General features: G+C 52.5%; 1 protein-coding gene and 1 long non-coding RNA gene across 3 annotated transcripts; one reads left to right on the forward strand and one right to left on the reverse strand.

The window, feature by feature from the left end:
* Positions 1-2,114: 2,114 nt before the first annotated feature.
* LOC132362740 (dipeptidase 2-like) lies at positions 2,115-5,678 on the reverse strand. The gene is given in 10 exon segments (XM_059917729.1): positions 2,115-2,401; positions 2,502-2,637; positions 3,289-3,364; positions 4,033-4,117; positions 4,484-4,605; positions 4,608-4,659; positions 4,780-4,849; positions 5,150-5,210; positions 5,213-5,290; positions 5,517-5,678. Coding segments are annotated over 10 exon segments (984 nt in total). The 5' UTR covers positions 5,563-5,678; the 3' UTR covers positions 2,115-2,143.
* On the forward strand, positions 2,998-17,573 carry LOC132362752 (uncharacterized). Of its 2 annotated transcripts, XR_009502474.1 has the most exons (3): positions 2,998-3,744; positions 15,023-15,239; positions 16,109-17,573. It is a non-coding gene; the product is annotated as an uncharacterized LOC132362752 (long non-coding RNA). The 2 variants fall into 2 exon arrangements; XR_009502473.1 differs by lacking the exon at positions 15,023-15,239.
* The last annotated feature ends 786 nt before the right edge of the window (positions 17,574-18,359 follow it).

Below are 18,359 nucleotides of genomic sequence, written 5' to 3' on the forward strand. Positions count from 1 at the left end.
CACAGGTCTAGAGGTGGGAAGAGAGAGGGATGGGCTTTGACCCTGGGCGGCTCCTCCCTCCAGGCCAAGACCCTGGAGGAGGTTGAGTTTGTATCTTCAGAGGGGATGGGGTGCCCAGGCAGGTGACTGAAGACTTTATCTCCGAAGGACCCAGCATTAGAGAGCTGAACAGCCCCAGACCCCGCGGGCCGGGAGAGCTTCTGGGCATCCTTCCGTGGGGTCCCATCACCTCCCTGCTGGAGGCAGACTGGGTACCAGGACCCTGCGGTGAAGCCGACTGGGGAGCAGCTTCCTCCAGCCTCTCCAAGCACAGACGTCAGCGGCGAGGCTCAGACTTGGTGGCTGTGCTCTGTCTCTGCACAGGCTTGTGTACGCGCAGCGGGGGACCCACGCAGGGGACCGGGGTGGGGAAGCACACAGGAGGCAAGTGCAGAGTGGCGGCAAGTGGCGGTGGTGATGCTGGGGCAGTGCGAGCAGGACAGCGGCTCTCCTGGAGGCTCCACCCCTCGGCGGGCTGCCGTGGGACCTGGGAACGGACAGTCCACGTGGAGGGGCAGCTACTCAGGGCTGCCCTGCCGGGGGGCGGGGGGGGGGCGGGCGGTGCTGTCAGGCGGGGGCTGCCTTCAGGGTGGAGTTGTAGCAGAGAAGTGGGGTCACCCCTCTTGGAAGCTTTGAGAATGCGTATGAGGAGGGAGCTGCGAACGGAATCCGGAAAAGGTAAGGAGTGCCAGCTTGGTGGAGTTGGGTGCTGGCAGGACTGGCCTTGGAGTCGTGGGAGCGTTCCCAGGAACATCCAGGGGATCGCCACCGGGGCCCCAGTGGTCCCACAGGCCTCCTGAGGCTGGCTGTGCTGTGCTGAAGCCCACATCAAGGGCCCTGGGGATGGCAGCAGAGGCCAGCATGGTTGAGGGTCCCCCGCACCCACCTCATCTCTGCAGGGACCACAGAACTGCACGCACCGTGGGTGTTCTTCACCTGCTCACAAAAGAGCCGGGTCATTGCATGCAGCAGGAAAGGCTTGACGGGGGGTGACGGGAGGAAGGGCAGGAGCAGAGATTTCCCATCTTGATGGTTTTGTTCAAGGCCAGCCCAGAAGCAGCTGACGTTGGCTTCATTTATCCAAAGGGCACGGCGAGTGACCCTCTACAACCCAGGGATCCTGAAATATTTAGAAGCTCTAATGTTTGGGTGGGAAGAGAACCTCTTTTGGATGAGAAGCTCAATTATTGAGGAAGGGAGAGCTCCCGTTGTCTGGGGCGTAGGGGGGGGCACCTTCCTGCTGCGTTGGCGGGGTGCCGGGCGCGGGGCACCCTGCCTGGGACACTTGCCCTGCTCTGTGGGTGAGGCCTCTCCCACAGTGCTGGGCTCTGGGGGACTTTTCTCGTGGCCAAACTCTTCGGGAAAGTGACACAACGGCCTATTTCTTCCAACAGCACCTCTGATTCAGCCTAGGGTATGGTTCGAGGTTGCATCTCTTGTAAACCCCCCTTCAGCTGCTGTCAAGGGCTGGCACCGGAGTTCTTGAATTTAGGCTGATGTGGGTCCTGCTAGAGCCTGCTGTCCTCTGCACATGTCAACAAATGTGTATGCAGGTGTGGACCAGCTGGATCTCTCTCCTTCTCTGGGAAGCGTGGTTTTCAGCAGCGTCAGGCTGGGAAGACAGACATTTCATGAACCCTGAAGTCCTGTGCAGGCAGTTGTCACACAGTGTTCCACCAGCGGCCCACGGCCGGCACAGAACACTGCAAAGCTCCATCTAGCACAAGTGACCACGGGGAACGGGTTGAGAATCCTGCTGCATTGTACACGTCTCCTAAGGGAAGAACATCAAGAAAGATGAGCTCGCCACGGAATTGGCGAACTGTGTGGAAGGGGCGGGATCTGTAGAGCTCAGCAGCGGCGAGCTCCTGTCATGGCTTGGCCAGTTCGGGTCTCCCCCTGTCACTTATGAGGGTGCGGCGATGTTTTCCCAGATGTGGTCCCCGTGTACAAAACAAAGAATCGCTTTGCACAAAGCCAGAAGGGATACATTGAAAGAATTATCAGAAGAGAATAATACATAGGAAATGTTTGTGCTCGCATGCAAGGAAACTTTGGGGGGTATCTGTGGCTGCCAAAGTGACATCTGGCAGGATTAACTGGATCACCAGAGCCAAACAATGAGGACTGGGAAGGCAGCAATAACTGTGAGGCCTGGGCCCATGTGGGGGCAAGATTTTGAGAATGACCACTTAGGTGACAAAATGGGATTCCCACGAACCGCAGCTCTGGTTAGTTTCTGGTCTGGAGCCAGATCCTCTCTCTGATGCAGACGTGGGAGGACGGAGCGGCAAGAGCTGCCCAGCTGCTCATCTGGGAAGTCATCCTCCAAGGGACTCTGTCCCTCGTTCTCCTCCCGTACCTGGAGGCGGCAGTCAGCGGGCAGCACCTCTCACAGCACCCCCACGTACACCTGCTCAGACCACCTGCTCAGAGCTACTCTTTTGCCCAGCCCAGCATACCTGTTCCACCTGTCTGAAGACCCGCCGCACGTTTCCTCGAAGCACACCCCAGAGCTCTTCGTCACTCCAGCCACGCCTCAGCAACTCCTCTATCAGTACCGGGTATATGGACACGTCCTCCAGCCCCTGTGGGAACCTGTGTGGCCGCCAGCCAGCCAGCTATTGGGCCTCAGACCTGTTCCCTGGTCCTGAGTCAGAACCAGAGCCCTATGTGTCCAGGGTCCACTGAACCCCAGCCCTGGTCAGATATGGAAAATGGAGACTTGGAGAGAGTAAATGATTCACTCCTGCTCTTCATCCTTCAAAGGAAGGCCCCAAGAGCGCCTCGACTATTCGTCAAAACTCATTGAATTGTACTGTTAAGATCTATGCCTTTCACTGAATGCAATTTTTGCCTCCATTTATAAAGAGAAGAAAAGACTTTTTAAGAACTGGGTTGACCCCCCTGCATGCACAGACCCAGCTGCAGGCAGAGACGATGGTCAGGCCCAGCCCAGACCTTGCGAAGAGTCTGCTCAGAGGCCGTGGGTCTGCTGGCACTGCATGGGCGCAGATGCTGGGCAGATGAGCTCTGTGTGGTGTTTTAGACAAATATGATGACCTAGAGTAGGGCCAAACAGACAGGAGAGCCCAGGAAGCAGACCCTGGGAGAGGGGAGATACCAGTTGGGCCAGCACACCTGAGGCTATGGTCAAGGCCATGAGGACCACAGTGTGGTGGGCACGGTGGCTGTGAAAGCCCCACTGCTGCCCAGCCAGCCCGAGACAAGCCATGGGGAAGCACTCACCGGCCAGCCCCGTCATAATCTCCGCCAATCCCGATGAACTTGCATCCAGTGACTGCCCTGATGTGGTCGAAGTGATCTGAAGAATGGGAAGTCAGCAGTGTGGGGCTTCCAGGGCAGGGGTGGGGGTGATGACTGGCCTCTGTTGATTCCCCTTTTTGCAGCCTGTAGGCCAAACAGTCCAGTTCCTTCGTGGCCTGGCACCGAGAGTACCAACTCGAGGGCCCTGAGGTTTGATCTGAAGTGATCCCAGCTGGCTCTAGACTGGACTTCAGATTTGGAGTGGACCCCAGAGCCCCCTGTTTGGGCCATTTCCCACCCACGATTCACCCTGCCTCCCAGTCTCCTTGAGAACCTGTGGGGGCTCCTTTCCCCGGGTGTGGAGGATGAGAGAGGAACAAGAGTACAACTGATGAAGACCCCAGAGACCTAAGGAGCTGTCCAGTCCCTTGGCCAGAGGTAGGGGCAGTGCGCTTTAGGAGCCCCTGCAGAGGCACAGATGGGCAGCACCCGGGCTCTGTGTCTGACAGCCTCCCTGCTACCCATCAGTACCGCAGTTTTGATTCCGTGGCTCCAGTTCCACATGGCACCAAGGTGCTGTGTACCGTCCGTTATTGGGTTTTTGGGAGCTGTACCTATTGCCAACAGGTGGGTCAAGCCACTGGGGCTCTTCTGAAGTCCTCCCCAAGTTTGGACCCAGCTTCAGCTCCAAATCAGAGTTTTCAGAGAGCCCAGGGTGAGGCTCACCTGCCACAGTAGGCACGTTGGCTAACGGGTTGCACTGCAGCACCCGCACGGACAAGGGCACCATCGCGATGCCACCGTTCTTCTTCTGCAGGGGCGGACCGGTGGACAGTCAGCTTGGCCCCCAGCACAGCCAGCTGCCTGTTCACTCTCTCGGCCCCTGTGAGGAAGGTGTTGAGGTCAGAGTCGTCTCCTCTCTGGGTTTGTGTGAATGGAGGAGCCGCAGCCCTGGTCTGGGTGGTGTCTTGGCCCTGGGTTTCCGGGTGTGGTGGAGTATCTTACCACCTAGACCCCCACCTAGGGCTCAAGAGTTCAGGGGCTGTGGACCGTGGGTTTTGGGGGCAGAAGATATTTAACCTGGGGTTTGAGGAAATTGAGGGAGAAGAGGCTCAGGTTCAAGGGCTCCCGGTTTGAACCTCTTGCTTTAGGTTTGAGGGCCAGGGCAGTCTCTCACCAGAAGCTGCAGGATATCATCAGGATCATTTCGAGTGTTCTTGCACACACCCCGGGCAGCTGAGTGGGAGAAGATGACAGGTGCCTGTGACACTTCTAGGGCTCGCCGTGCCACAGCATCGAGACATGGGACAAGTCCACCATCATGCCCAGGCGGTTCATTTCTGCCGCCACCTTCTGCAGGGACAGGATGGGGAGAGGGCATCAGGGCTGCATTTACCTTGTGTGCATTTATCTGGAGGGAACAGGCGGGGCTGTACATTCATGTGGGGCAGGGTATGGAACCCGGGTCCTTACCTCGCCCAAGCCGGTCAGCCGACTGACATTGCTGTAGAAGGGGTGGATCCCCTTTGCTGAGCTCTGTGCCCTGCAGGATGGCCAGGAGGCAGTCTGACTGGTGGCCATGACTTGGCTACAAGAGCCTAGAAAGAGGTTCTGTCGAACCGTCTACACCTGCAACTCCCTGGTGCAAGAGGAGGGACCCAAACTGGGCTGTGCCTGGCAGTAGGAGGGCCCTTCTGGGGATTCAGTCTTGTTCTGCGAACCTCCATTCCCCTCCCCCCCCCAGGTTGAGGGCGGATCCCAGGGGTAAACTTGCTTTGGGCCCCAGCGTGATCTTGGGCAGATCCCTGCCTCACTGGGCCCTTACCATCTGCACTGCGCTCACCAGGGCGTGTTGCAGGTGTGGGTGAGTGTCACGTAGCGCACACCCAGCGCATAGAAGGTCGCAAGATGGAGAGGCTACTGTCCAGTGAGTGGCCGCCCTCCACACCAATGAGGCAAGCCAACTTCCGGGTATTGTTGTGAGCTGGGGGCAGGTAGGTCAGATGATCATTTTCAGAGGCAGGGGTAGCTTACTGAAGTCCCTAGCACCTACCACCACCAGTCTGTTGACCTTTTTTTTTTTTTTTTTTTTTGGTCGTGCCGCGCAGCATGAGGGCTCTTAGTTCCCCCACCGGGGATCAACCCCGAGCCCCCTGCAGTGGAAGCGTAGAGTCTTAACGTCTGGACTACCAGGGAAGTCCCCCGTCTACCTTTAAGTGAGGTCACAAGCTCCAGCTCAGAATAGGAGGCACACATGAGGCGGATGAGGTCAATTTGATCCGGGGTGAGGCGCACAGCATCCCGTTCGTGGGTCTGGCATGGGACGTAGGCTGACCAGAACTGAGGGAAGGCCAGGGCTCGGTTTGGGCTTTGGAACTCCTTGGGCTTCTCATAGCCTCCTCAGCTGGCACAGCACTCACTGTGCCCAGAAGTCACATGGAACGCGTTGCTTTTTCTGTGGTACTTGGATGCCCGTCAGGTTGGCTCACTGTGACCCCTGTAGCCCCCAGCATCCATGGCATGGCACTTTCTAGGCCACTATGGTAACTTAGTTCCAGTGTGACTCACCTGTGGTCTCTGAGGCCCCCAAACTGCCCCACATTCCCCAGCAGCCATGGTGGCACCTTGTGTGGCCCTTTGGTACCTGGGCACCCACGAGACCATCTTTCAGCCTGTCCAAGCTGGTCTGGCCATGGCTGAAATTGCACAGATTAACATCCTGGAGCCCATTGTGGTAAAACTGCCTCAGGACCCAGGGGCATGTCGTTGTGGCTGGAGGGAGGTCAAGGCAAATGGGTGGGCTCCTTAGGTCTTGGGATCAGGCAGGACACATTGCCTGGCCTGGGCCAGCCGGGGGGTCCCCCACCTCACACTGTCACACAGACTATACTAGGAGCAGCTGAGGCCTGGGCTGAGGGGTTCCCAACCAGGGAGGGGATGACAGAGAAGGGGAAGGGCATCCATAGATGATGGAGAGGACATCCAGGGGTGGTGTGAGGGAGCCTCCCCACTAGCTCTGCATGCTCCGGACCTCCTCCCCTGCCCAGGGCCAGGCTAGGCCCCCACCGGACCCCACCAGCCCGCACACACTGCAGCCCCCCGTCCACAAGCGGGAAGTCCCGCCTCAGGGCCCGCGTGCGCTCCCGCGGACTCGGGGTGCTGGAGGTGCCCGGCGTGGTCTGGACGCGGGTTCCCGGCCGCAGCAGCAGCAGCAGCAGACACAGCAGAGGCCGCTGGCTGAGTGCGCGGGGACCTTCGAGGCCCCCGGGCCGCAAGCTGCGCAGGGCCAGGCGGGTGGGCAGAGGCGGGTGTGAGAGGGGCGGGCGATGGGGTTGTGCCCGTCCACACAGGCCACCCAGCGGCGCGGCCTCGCGAGGGGGGCGGGGTGAGGGAGGGGATACAGAGTCACAGGGTCCTGCGAGCCGTGTGCGGAGAGCTGCGATCCGCGAAGCCCGGCAGCCCCGGGGCGGCACTGCCCTCCCGCCCCCTGCTCCGAGGCAGCTCCCGCGGGCTAAGCTGGCCTCTGCTGAGAGCCCACTCGCCTCCCGTCGCGGCTTCCCTCCGCCCCTGCGCCTCTTCCCACTCCCACTGCTCCGAGGGGGCGCCCTAGGCTGCTCTCCCCCGCCTCTAACCTTCCTGGCCAAGCTGGGCCGCTTCTCTCAGAGGGCCACCTTCAGCCCGAGGCCTCCCGGGAGCACACCGCGTCCCCATCTGCCTGCAGCCGGCCCCGCCCACTCCGAGGGCTGCGTGCCAGTGTCTCTGCGGCCACAGGTGCTCTGGGCTCCCGGTTTCCCGGTACGGGGCCATGTGGGCTGGTGTGGGGGAAGAGAGAGTTTCTGGAAATGGGGGGGGGGGGAACCTTGTGAGCTCTGGATTCAGGAAGGGGCCCTCTGCCCCCGACCTTCTCTCTCCACCTACTTGACTCCCCAACCTGCATGACCATTCTCTGGGGACTTCAACCAGCACCCGGGAACTCTCAGGAACCCCCCACACACACACTTCTGGCAGCCAGCCTCAGGAAAGAGCGCCCTCAGGAGCTGCTACACCTCCCCAGGGCCTGAAGAGAGGGACTTTTGGGATGTGAACTGAACACCTTCTGGGGAGAGTCAACGACCCTTTTCCTCAGCAGAGCAGGAACCCAGTCAGTAGGCTATTTGAGTGGAAGGAAATGAAGTCATTTCCATGGCAGCAGAGCCCCCATCGCAGCAACCTTCCTCCCAGGGCTGCTGGCCGACCTTCTGGCCAGGATCCCTCCTACCTCAGCATGGAAGGCCTGGCCTTGTGAAGAAGTATAGGTTCTGAGAAAAGACCTGGCACCTGGGTTCTGCTGCTACACTTGCCTTATCTCGAGGCCCTTGTGACTCTAGCTTTCCCAGAAACCTCAAGGGCTAAGTGCCTGTGCTTGCTCAGAGGCCGCACGCCACTCCCCATTTCCAGCCTCAGGCCCTCCCCCTAGCTGCCTCCTCTGGGGACCCCCTCCCTCCAACACACACACACACACACACACACACACACACACACACACACACAGAGAGAGAGGGGATGTGCCTTCTCACAGAAGCTCAACCACTGAGATGCTTTAGGGACTGTGCCCAAACTCCTTCATCCCCAGCCTCTCCAGTTTTTGCTCTGATCCCTGGCACCCCCTGGAGCTGTTCCACCTTTGGAACCTTTCCTGGGTAGCAGGAGTGCCTAGCACAGGGGTAGTGACCTAAGTGTGAGCACTGGCGACCCTAGAAGTCTGTTACAGAAAAACATTGAGCAGTAAGGGACCCCCCTGGGGACAGAAAGGGCTGGGAATAAAGGAGCATGTGAACCTCGGGGCAGGGTGCGTGCTGCTTGACTCTCCATCCTGTTCTTGCTTCAGGGAGCAGGTCTTCCTGGGTCTCTCTATCCTGCCTCCTGAGACCCCAGGCAGGAGGCTCTTTGGGAAGCCACAGATTGCTGCTTTCAGTTTCAAAAAACCCAGCTCCCCCCTGGTTTGTGGTGGTGGCCGCTGACACTGGCTCAGAGCAGGAGCCCATGTGGTAGCCTGCTAAGGCTTCTCTGCACCCTGTCTCTGCTCCTGCATTCTTCTCGGCTCGCAGAGTGCAGACTTTTCTGTCTTCAGCTGACAAAGGGGCCCCTGAGGATTGAGCAGAGGAACGTCACGTTTTCTTCCAGGCCAGCTTCAGCCCTGGGATGTTCAGGGCAGACTGTCATTTCAAACCTCAGTTTCTGAGGCTCCTTGCTTTTGGCCATTTAGTGTGGCAGGAGGCTCCTGGCTGAGGAAGGCTCAAACAGAACGACGCAGGTTGTGATCTGTGGCAGTGGGCAGTGGGGGGACGGGGTGGGTCACTGCAGGAAGAGGCATTCGCTGCCTTAGGCAGTTAAACCATTGCCCTCTCTTCAGAGTGCCTCAGCCAGCAAGATGCTGTGGGGTCTACCTCCTGGCACCATGCTCCAATCGCCGGATTTTGGGTCTGGGGCAACCCAGGTCTTCGTCTGACTCTTCCGGAGCGCGCTTTCTCTTGGGAGCATGTCTAGGGACTGGCTTCTCTGCTTCCACCTTTGCTGGCGTGGCCAAAGGAACTGCTGCTGCAAAGAAAATCAGAACTGATCAGTCACTTCTGCTGTACACAGTCTCCTGCCAGAATTTCCCTCTCTCATGTCTCTCCCAGTTTCTGGCTGAAGACCTTTAATCGACTTGACATCCAAAACACAGCCTTGGCCCATCACCTCTATGAGTCCCTAGAGAAGGGACACTGGCTGCAAAAGCAATTCCTAGAGCCTATGGCTGCAGCACATGAGGAAGTCTCTTCACCGTTTCCAGGGTAAACAGTAGAACCCGAAAGTCATTGCAACCATGAGCCTCTCCATCTCTCCCTTCCACAACAGAGAAAACATTTCTTGCAGTCTGTCACTTCTGAGGCTTTAATGGAAATGTCTTTCAAGTTTTGGAAAAAAATAATCTAATATAAATTGGTGAAGAACCCCTCCCACCTTGGCAACCCCTCTTGGGCCCCATTTATACTGCCTGTTTCCACCACACTGAACTCTAGCCCTCTGATACTTTTATGTAGATTAGAACAAGGCCGAATACTGAGGCAAAGTGATCAGGAGACTGAGAACCGCGTTCTGGGTACCAAGTCTAGGCTCACATCAACCCAGCCTCCTGGGACACCATCTCCTCAGCCCTCCAGTCTCATTAGCACTTCGACAGCCCTCTTGGTTCTTCCGGTCTTCCCATCAATATGGCACCACCCTCTCCCCTAGAAGTAAAAATCATTATAATTCTCCCTCTCTCCACCGTGAAAGGATGAGATAAAGGCTCAGCAGCAGCCCCCGTGAAACACATGGTCACCACTGTGAAGAGGTGTTACTAAGACGATTTGGTCCGACTCCGAGAAGGAAAGAGACAACTCTGCCCTTAGGCTGATCAGGCCCACAGGAGGGAACCACACTGGGGGCAGCCTTTGAGAGAGTGGCAATGCGAGAGAACCTTCTTTAGGAGGGGACTCCCTGTTGCCGACCTTGAGCAAGTAAGGATGGGACATTGGTTTACTGGGGCTGTTGCAGAGGGGATGTGCCCAGAGGTTGGGCCACCCTGCTTGAGAATCAAAGCACCTTCTAGTCCGAAGCTGCTTGAATGCTCCAATCGCCGGATTTTGGGTCTGGGGCAACCCAGGTCTTCGTCTGACTCTTCCAGAGCGCGCTTTCTCTTGGGAGCACGTCTGGGGACTGGCTTCTCTGCTTCCACCGTTGCTGGCGTGGCCAAAGGAACATCCCCGTAGGCCCGGTAGCCACCAACCAGGCAGTATGTCTCCCCATGCCAGCCCAACTGCGTTTCTCCACACCCTCGGTAGGGGACATGGTACTGACCAGGGGTAGGAGGAGAAACGGGAGCCACTGCTGCTGCAAAGAAAATCAGAACTGATCAGTCACTTCTGCTGTACACAGTCTCCTGCCAGAATTTCCCTCTCTCATGTCTCTCCCAGTTTCTGGCTGAAGACCTTTAATCGACTTGACATCCAAAACACAGCCTTGGCCCATCACCTCTATGAGTCCCTAGGGAAGGGACACTGGCTGCAAAAGCAATTCCTAGAGCCTATGGCTGCAGCACATGAGGAAGTCTCTTCACCGTTTCCAGGGAAAACAGTAGAACCCGAAAGTCATTGCAATCATGAGCCTCTCCATCTCTCCCTTCCACAACAGAGAAAACATTTCTTGCAGTCTGTCACTTCTGAGGCTTTAATGGAAATGTCTTTCAAGTTTTGGAAAAAAATAATCTAATATAAATTGGTGAAGAACCCCTCCCACCTTGGCAACCCCTCTTGGGCCCCATTTATACTGCCTGTTTCCACCACACTGAACTCTAGCCCTCTGATACTTTTATGTAGATTAGAACAAGGCCAAGTACTGAGGCAGAGTGATCAGGAGACTGAGAACCGCGTTCTGGGTACCAAGTCTAGGCTCACACCAACCCAGCCTCCTGGGACACCATCTCCTCAGCCCCCCAGTCTCATTAGCACTTCAACATCCCTCTTGGTGCTTCCAGTCTTCCCATCAATATGGCACCACCCTCTCCCCTAGTACTCAGCAGCTCAGGATGGGATGTGTCTGAGGGCACCGATATAGATGTCTCCATGACAGCACAGAGGTGCCTGGGTTTGAAGGTGTGTTTCAGGAGTGGCCCTCTTCCTCAAACTGCTCCATTTACCATTTGCCAACAAAAATGCACTTGTCTTTTGCTAAGAGGCCAATCAGGAAAGGGTCTGAATGGAAGCATCCTGTAGCCCAAAGGGGAAGCTACATTTATAAAGATCAGGACCATCCTGCACACTTGTCCAGGGATGACCTTTCACTTGTCCTCAGCAGTGAGCACTGTGGGTCCCTGAAGGTGTCCCAGGTCACTGGTATTACTTACAGCTGGCAACGCGCTCAGGTATACGTAGTGGGCAAACCCCACAGGAACATGAGGCAGCCAGGTGAGATTGTGTGTACACCATGCCTCCGGGCGGTCTCGGTGTACCTGCCGCACTGCCCACCCATGGAACAGAGCACAGGTCTGAGTTAATATAGACGATCCAGTCACACATTCTCACTCAGACAACCAAAGAGATTGGTATCTGGTGGAGAACTGTCAGGGAAGTTTCTCTGAGGGCAGCACGTTGGCAGTTATGCGGCCATGGAAACTGTTAGAAGGCCGGTGAGGTCATCACTGCCCAGTGAGGTCATGATAAGGAACGTGTGACTTGGGGGTCAGGCTTCAGGAGGAGGGGCAGTTTTGTGGAGGAGATCAGGGGGGAGGCAGAGGTACTCTACCTGGCCCCTCACACCTGGGCCTCCCCACCCATGCCCTAGTCTAGCAGACACCCCACGTGGGGCGTGCCGGTGGGCTGGCACAGCCCCAGGGGCCCCAGGAGGGCAAGAGAGACCCACTTTCTGAGATTGCCAGTGACACACCCATAGTCCGGATATTATCTGTAACAATTACTAAGGTTGTTTATCTCCCTCCACTTTTACTAAGAAAAGGAGTAATTGAAGACTCTAAATCATTTTTACTGAGGTTCTTTGTTTTTTTTTTTTCCTTCAAAATACTAAATGTAAAGTCTGCAGGGCGTATATAGGTGTTCAACTTTTTTCCAGATTTTATGTTTTTGGTGTTTTGTAAAGAATTTTTATTATTTATTTATTATGTTTATTTTTGGCTGTGTTGGGTCTTCGTTTCTGTGTGAGGGCTTTCTCCAGTTGCGGCGAGTGGGGGCCACTCTTCATCGCGGTGCGCGGGCCTGTCACTATCGCGGCCTCTCTTGTTGCGGAGCAGAGGCTCCAGACGCTCAGGCTCAGTAGTTGTGGCTCACGGGCCCAGTTGCTCCGCGGCATGTGGGATCTTCCCAGACCAGGGCTCGAACCCGTGTCCCCTGCATTGGCAGGCAGATTCTCAACCACTGCGCCACCAGGGAAGCCCCTTTACTGAGGTTCTTAATACCTTCCTCACAAGGGTGGACAAAACTCTCAGCTTTTTGTATTGAGTGCAGATGTCTCTATTCTTGCCCATTTCAGAGTCCTCCTCACTCAAAATCTAGGTTTTGTCGATCTTTAGTACCCTGTCTCTCATCTCAGATTATTCTGTGGTAAGATGGTGCAAACTATATATTTACTAACTGGAGAGAATTCAAGTCCCCGGAGCTGTTGTAGCTCAAAATTCTGTTTTTTGTTTTTTTGTTTTTTTTTTCAAAATTCTGTTTTAAGTGGAGTCATTTTCTGTGCTTTCCTTTCATGCTGTCTGCAAAATGCCTGTTTCTGTCCTCCTTGAGATCCAGGTTTACAGCGCTCTCCTTTTTCTCATTCTGGGGTCTCTATGTTTGTGGCATCTCTGAGGGCCCATGTTCTGTTGAGGCTGAATTTGATACCTGGGGGGGCGGGGCGGGGAAGCAACTTCCAGATGGGTCAGCCTAGAAAAGGATCCCCCATTGTGTAGAAATTTAAAAACAGGCAAAATACCTATCCTATCAGACACTATGATTTGCCCCCTCTGTCTGACGCAGCCCAGGGCTTCGTCATTTAATTCACACCTATCTACTGTGAAGGCCCAGCCAACAAGATCATTTTGGAGCCCTGAGTGGGTGCCCAGAATGGATGGGAGGGCTGAGGTAACCAGAACTCTGCCTTTTTTATGGACAGGTGTTAGGGCATCTTCTTTTCAAAGTGACACATTCCCAACCCATCCAACTCACGTAGAGGAACAAAACCACTGTCACCAGCCAAAGGGAGAAAAACATGGGGCTGCAGAGGAGAGGGATCTTGTGGGGACTCTTGTATTATTCATCCACGTGCAAGTATGAGCTCCAGATTTGATAAGACATGCAGTCTGATCAAAAGTTATGCAATTAATGATTTCTTTCAAAAATCAAAGAACTCTTTGATTCTTCATTTTAATGTAACTTTGACCTCTTTTCTTTCCATGTCATAAAAGAGGCCTTGACTAAGCTAAACATGCTCTCTCTCCGTGCCTGCAATGTATCAGAAAGCATCGTCAGTTACTTTCACAGGCAGTGGAGAACTCCTTAATTTTTCTCTGACGACAAGAGCTCCCTTTGAGCCTGGGCCAGAGGTGAGCAAGATTCTGATTCTGGAAAGATGTAGAAAAATGAAGTTCCTTTTGCCAGAGGTTCTGGGTGAGCATTGTTGATGTATGACTGTTAGCAGTCTTACCCTCCTTCCACCTATTCTTCCTTTTCTGCATGGTGGACTGTCCTTTAGTTTTGGGGGTACAGTATTGGGGGAAAAAAGGAAGGGGAGGCTAGAGGTAAGTAGGCTAGTGGCGGGGATTTTGTGCACGAATATTTGAAGAAGGAAGTGTGGGAGCAAGTGCTGTGGTAAGACGGGAAAGGGAGAATTTTTAAAAAAAAATCTGTGATCCATAAATCCCCTTCAAAGACTCTAAGCAAAGTACTTAAATTATTTTACAATTACTTTTTGGTTACTACTCTGCAGTATAAAAAACAATAAGTTCACTTTTTATCGTATCCCTATGTCATTAGCATCATTTTAAAGACGTGTCTTAACGGCTGTATCGTGTACCATCCTTTATTTAACCAGCTCCCTTTTTTGGACAGTTAATTCAGTTATTTTGTTGTTTATAAATATATATATATATATATATATGATGGATATTTTTGTTTGTAATTCTGATTATGTCATTTTGTCAGTCAGGATAACTGATGGTAGCTGTACTAACAAACAACCTAAAATCTCAGTGGCTTAGCAGGTGTTGACTGAAAAAAATGCACAACTAAAAGTTGAGAATCATCTTTTTTTTGGTGGACTTGCTGAGGACTTAAGCCTGGGAGGCAGTGTCAGATCGCTCTGAGAGATTGCACTGAAGAGGGAAGGGAGGAACCAGGACATATAGGAGTTTTGCAAAAACAAAACAAAACAAAACATTAAACCCCCAAACAACCAGGTAGTCGGAACATCAAAAGATTACTGTTAATTAAAGAAAAACCAGACATCTCAAGTCAATGAATTTAGCATTTTTCTATGTACGGGAAGAGGCAGGAGTCTGGGCTCATTGGAATCCTTCCTTTGATGTGCATTTGAACTATCTAGAGCCAGCATCCTGCTTTTCTCCATCCTGAATCCCCTCCGGGTGCACCATCGGGGATGGCTGCCATGGCTGATGATGGCTTGATGGCTGCAACACTCTGTTGACTGATAGGGCAGGCGACATTCTTCATCCATACAGGTTCAAGTCTTCTTTCTTGCTCGATTTACTGGCTAGGGTTGGAGTGGGAGACTCTGTTCTTTGCAGATGTGAGGGACTCAGGGTCCTTCAACATTGTGGCGTCACCTTCCTCAGGTCCTCAGAGCCCCGGCGCTGGAAGAAGGGAGCTTGGAGAAGGCACGCACGCTCTTGGCCTCTTCTGCCCAGAGAGGACAGAGCCACTTCTGCGCATGGTCCACTGGTCAGGGCTCGTCCCAGGGCCCCACCCAGAGGCAAGGGGGCTGTTGAAGGGAATCTGGATGCAGCAAAGAGAAAGGGCCAATGGGTATTGATTAACAACTAGCCAAGGTCCTACCTACCTACCAATTCACTGTCAGATCTTTAGAATACAAAGGGTTACATTCCTGCAATCCTCCTCTAATTTGAGACAATTCTCCATTCATATTCTCTTTTGCTTAGAGCAACCTTGAGCTGGGTCTTCCCAGGCTCTTCTTTCTACCCCTACAGGCTGTGGTCTCCTCGGAAGCTTTGGTGGGATGCAGGCAGCATCTGGGAGAAGGCGCCTCGGAACTCACGTGCCCGCGTTGCCCAGGACCCCAATTCCTTCCACCTCTCGGATGCTGCTTTCTTTTCCCAGGGACAGAGCCAAGCTGTAATTGACTCCTTGGGTATTTCAAAGTCCCTGATCCCAAGACTGAAGGATGACTGCCTGCTGTTGTGAAAGGTTACCAAATTATCAGGACCTCTGATTGGGAGGGACAGTGGGAAGAGGGGAGGTGGTGTCAGGGGAAAGGCACTGACATTTCAAACTCAGCTGGCGACTCCAGCCCTTGGTAATGGCTTTAGTAACTTCACAGCTGATCCCTGTGATTGAGCATCAGGACCATTGAATGCTAATTGAGTTGAAAAGCTTCCCCCTCATGTGCTAAAACTCTCAGGCAGTAAAAGGCTTCTGACCATGTCTGGAGTTGCGTGCTGGGGACAATGTGGTGGGTTGCCTCTGTCTACGCTTAACTGCTGTTCGTCTTCCCGGCTTGACGGGGTAGGGTTGCTGTACATACACAGACTTTAAAATTATTTTTAAATTATTTTTTTAAACTGAAGAATGGTTGATTTACATTGTTGGTGGTTGCCGGTGTACAGCAAAGTGATTCAGTTATGCATACACACATACATACGTATACATACATACATACATATATATTCTTTTCCAGATTCTTTTTCATTATCGTTTATTGCAAGATATTGAGTAATATTGAGCACAGTAATACTGTGCTCTACAGTAGGACCCTGTTGTTCATCTATTTTACATATATCATATATCTGTGTGTCTCTGTTAATCCCACACTCCTAATTTATCCCTCCCCTCACCCTTTCCCCTTCGGTAACCGAAATTTTGTTTTCTGTGTCTGTGGGTCTATTTCTCAAACAGACTTTTTTTTTCTTTTTTTTTTTTTTAAGCAGATTGCACCTTGCTGTGTCTGGATCAATACTCTGGAGTAAGCTGTTTGCCCTCAAAACTGCTGGGGCCGCAGCCATGGAGCTGCAGGATCCCAACGGGGTCCTGACGTCCATCTGCTCTGTTTTTTTCAGGTGCGCTGAATCGACAGTCCTGAGTTTTGAAGTTTTCCTGGAGGGGACGTGAGGGGATTTCTCCAGGATCGATGGAACTCCTTTTGTGGTGCTTCAGTGCTTCCACCATGAAGCGCTCATTTCCCTATGCACGTCCCCCCGCCCCACCCCACTGTTTCCTTTACTCTCTCTCCTCCCACCCCCAATTCCCAGAAGAAGATCTAGGAATCAGGTCCAAACATAAGATCTTTGGAGAATCCTTGCGTGTGTTTTTTTAAATTTTTATTGGAGTATAGTTGATTTACAATGTTGTGTTAGTTCCGGGTGTACAGCAAAGTGAAGCAGTTATACATATACATATAATCCACTCTTTTTTAGACTCTTTTCCCATACAGGTCATTACAGAGTACTGAGTAGAGTTCCCTGTGCTATACCGTAGGTCCTGATTAGTCATCTAGTTTATAGGTAGTGTTGTGTATATGTCAATCCCAATCTCCCAATTTATCCCTCTCCCCTCCCCACTTTCCCCCCCTGGTAACCATAAGTTTGTTTTCTACACCTGTGACTCTATTTCGAATCCTTGTGTTTTACTCTCGTCCTGAAACTAGATAAAGCCTAGTCATCAATCAACAGGTGAGGAAGTAGAGCCAGGCATTGGTTGAGTGTTGATGTTTCTGGTACAAGCTGACTCTCCGCTCATCATCCCACACCTTCATCAGCCATCATCATGCTGTCTGTCACCTCCTCTTCTCTGAAGAAGGCCCGGGCCATCTTTTGAAAATACAAAGTCCAGCATTGAGACCCTCCCAACTGAGAGAGCAGGAAGGGCCAGGGCTGCTGAGGTGCTCCCTGAACCCCACTCAGGGGATCTGTGTTGTTCCCACCTGGGTGTATTGTGTGGACCCCCTAAAATTCCTCCAAACCTCTGCCTCTGCGCTTCCAGATTGCCCCTGATAGAAATGAACAATAATCATAATACCCACCACGTACTGACCGCTGGTCTCTTGAGGGCTGCCTTGCCATTGGACAACATTTGTTGAGCTCCTACTGTTTGCCAGACAGCGGGTACATGCTTTATGTGTGTTTAGCCCTTCTGACAACACTGTGATTTAGGACCTGTTAATATGTCTATTTTGCTGAAATGGAAACTGAGGTTCAGAGTGGTTAAATAACAAGGAAAAGTCCATGTTTTTACCCCCTACACTAATATATATGTATATTTGTGTATATATATTCTATATATGTATATTTAACATGTATATGATGTTGACTGAAAAAAATGCACAACCTCAAAGTTGAGAAATATGTTTTATTGGGTGGGCAAAACTGAGGACTTAAGCCTGGGACACAGCCTCTCAGCTCTCTCTGAGGGACTGATCCAAAAAGGAGAGGGAGGAGCCATCAACTATAGGAGTTTTTGCAACAAAGACCAGGTAATCGGAACATGGAAAGATTCCTGTTAATTAAAGAAAACCAGACATCTCGAGTTAATGACTTTTTAGTGTTTTTCTGTGTATGGGAAGATGCAAAAGTCTGGGCTCACTGAAATCCTTCCTTTGATATGCACCTCAGCTATGTGGGCCAGTATCCTGTGCTTTCTCATCCTGTGTTCCCTCGGGGTGCACCATCAGGGGAGGCTGTGGCAGTTGACTGCTAGATGGTGGGCATCCTGTTTCCATCCTGAGTTTCCTCAGGGTTCACTCTTGGGGCGGCTATAATGTGATGGCTTGATGGCTGCAACATCCTTTGTTTACTGATATGGCAGGCAACATTTTTTCATTGACAATTATATATATACAATAGACACTGTTCGTGTTACATATATTATCTATTTTACGTGCTACGTGTTTTTTAGACTCTTTGCAAAAAACCTTGCAAGGTAGGTGTTATTCTTTACATTTTGTGAAAAAGAAATTAAAGCCTCTAACAGGCTGAGAAATTTGTCAGGTCACTACATCACGATTAACAAGTCAGTGAACAAGATTTTGAATCCAAGTAATCCTTTTGTGAAAACAAAACCCCCCCAAAAACAAAGAAACTATGTTCTTTCCATGCTCCAAAATATATTTTGGTCAAGTGACTTAAGAAACTCTCCCTTAAGCTTGTCTAAAGCAGAAAATAAGACAACAGTGCTTGACTGGAAATTATCAAAAGGCAGGATCAAGCAGGAATAATGAAAGGGAGCCTGAGGTTTCGGGGGATGAACCCACTGGCTAAATAGGCCCCTGGAAACAGAAACCCACTTTTTTTTTTTTTTAATTCATTTGTATAT

The sequence above is a fragment of the Balaenoptera ricei genome, chromosome 3 (genome assembly GCF_028023285.1).
Source record: "Balaenoptera ricei isolate mBalRic1 chromosome 3, mBalRic1.hap2, whole genome shotgun sequence".
NCBI classification, from domain to species: Eukaryota; Metazoa; Chordata; class Mammalia; order Artiodactyla; family Balaenopteridae; genus Balaenoptera; species Balaenoptera ricei.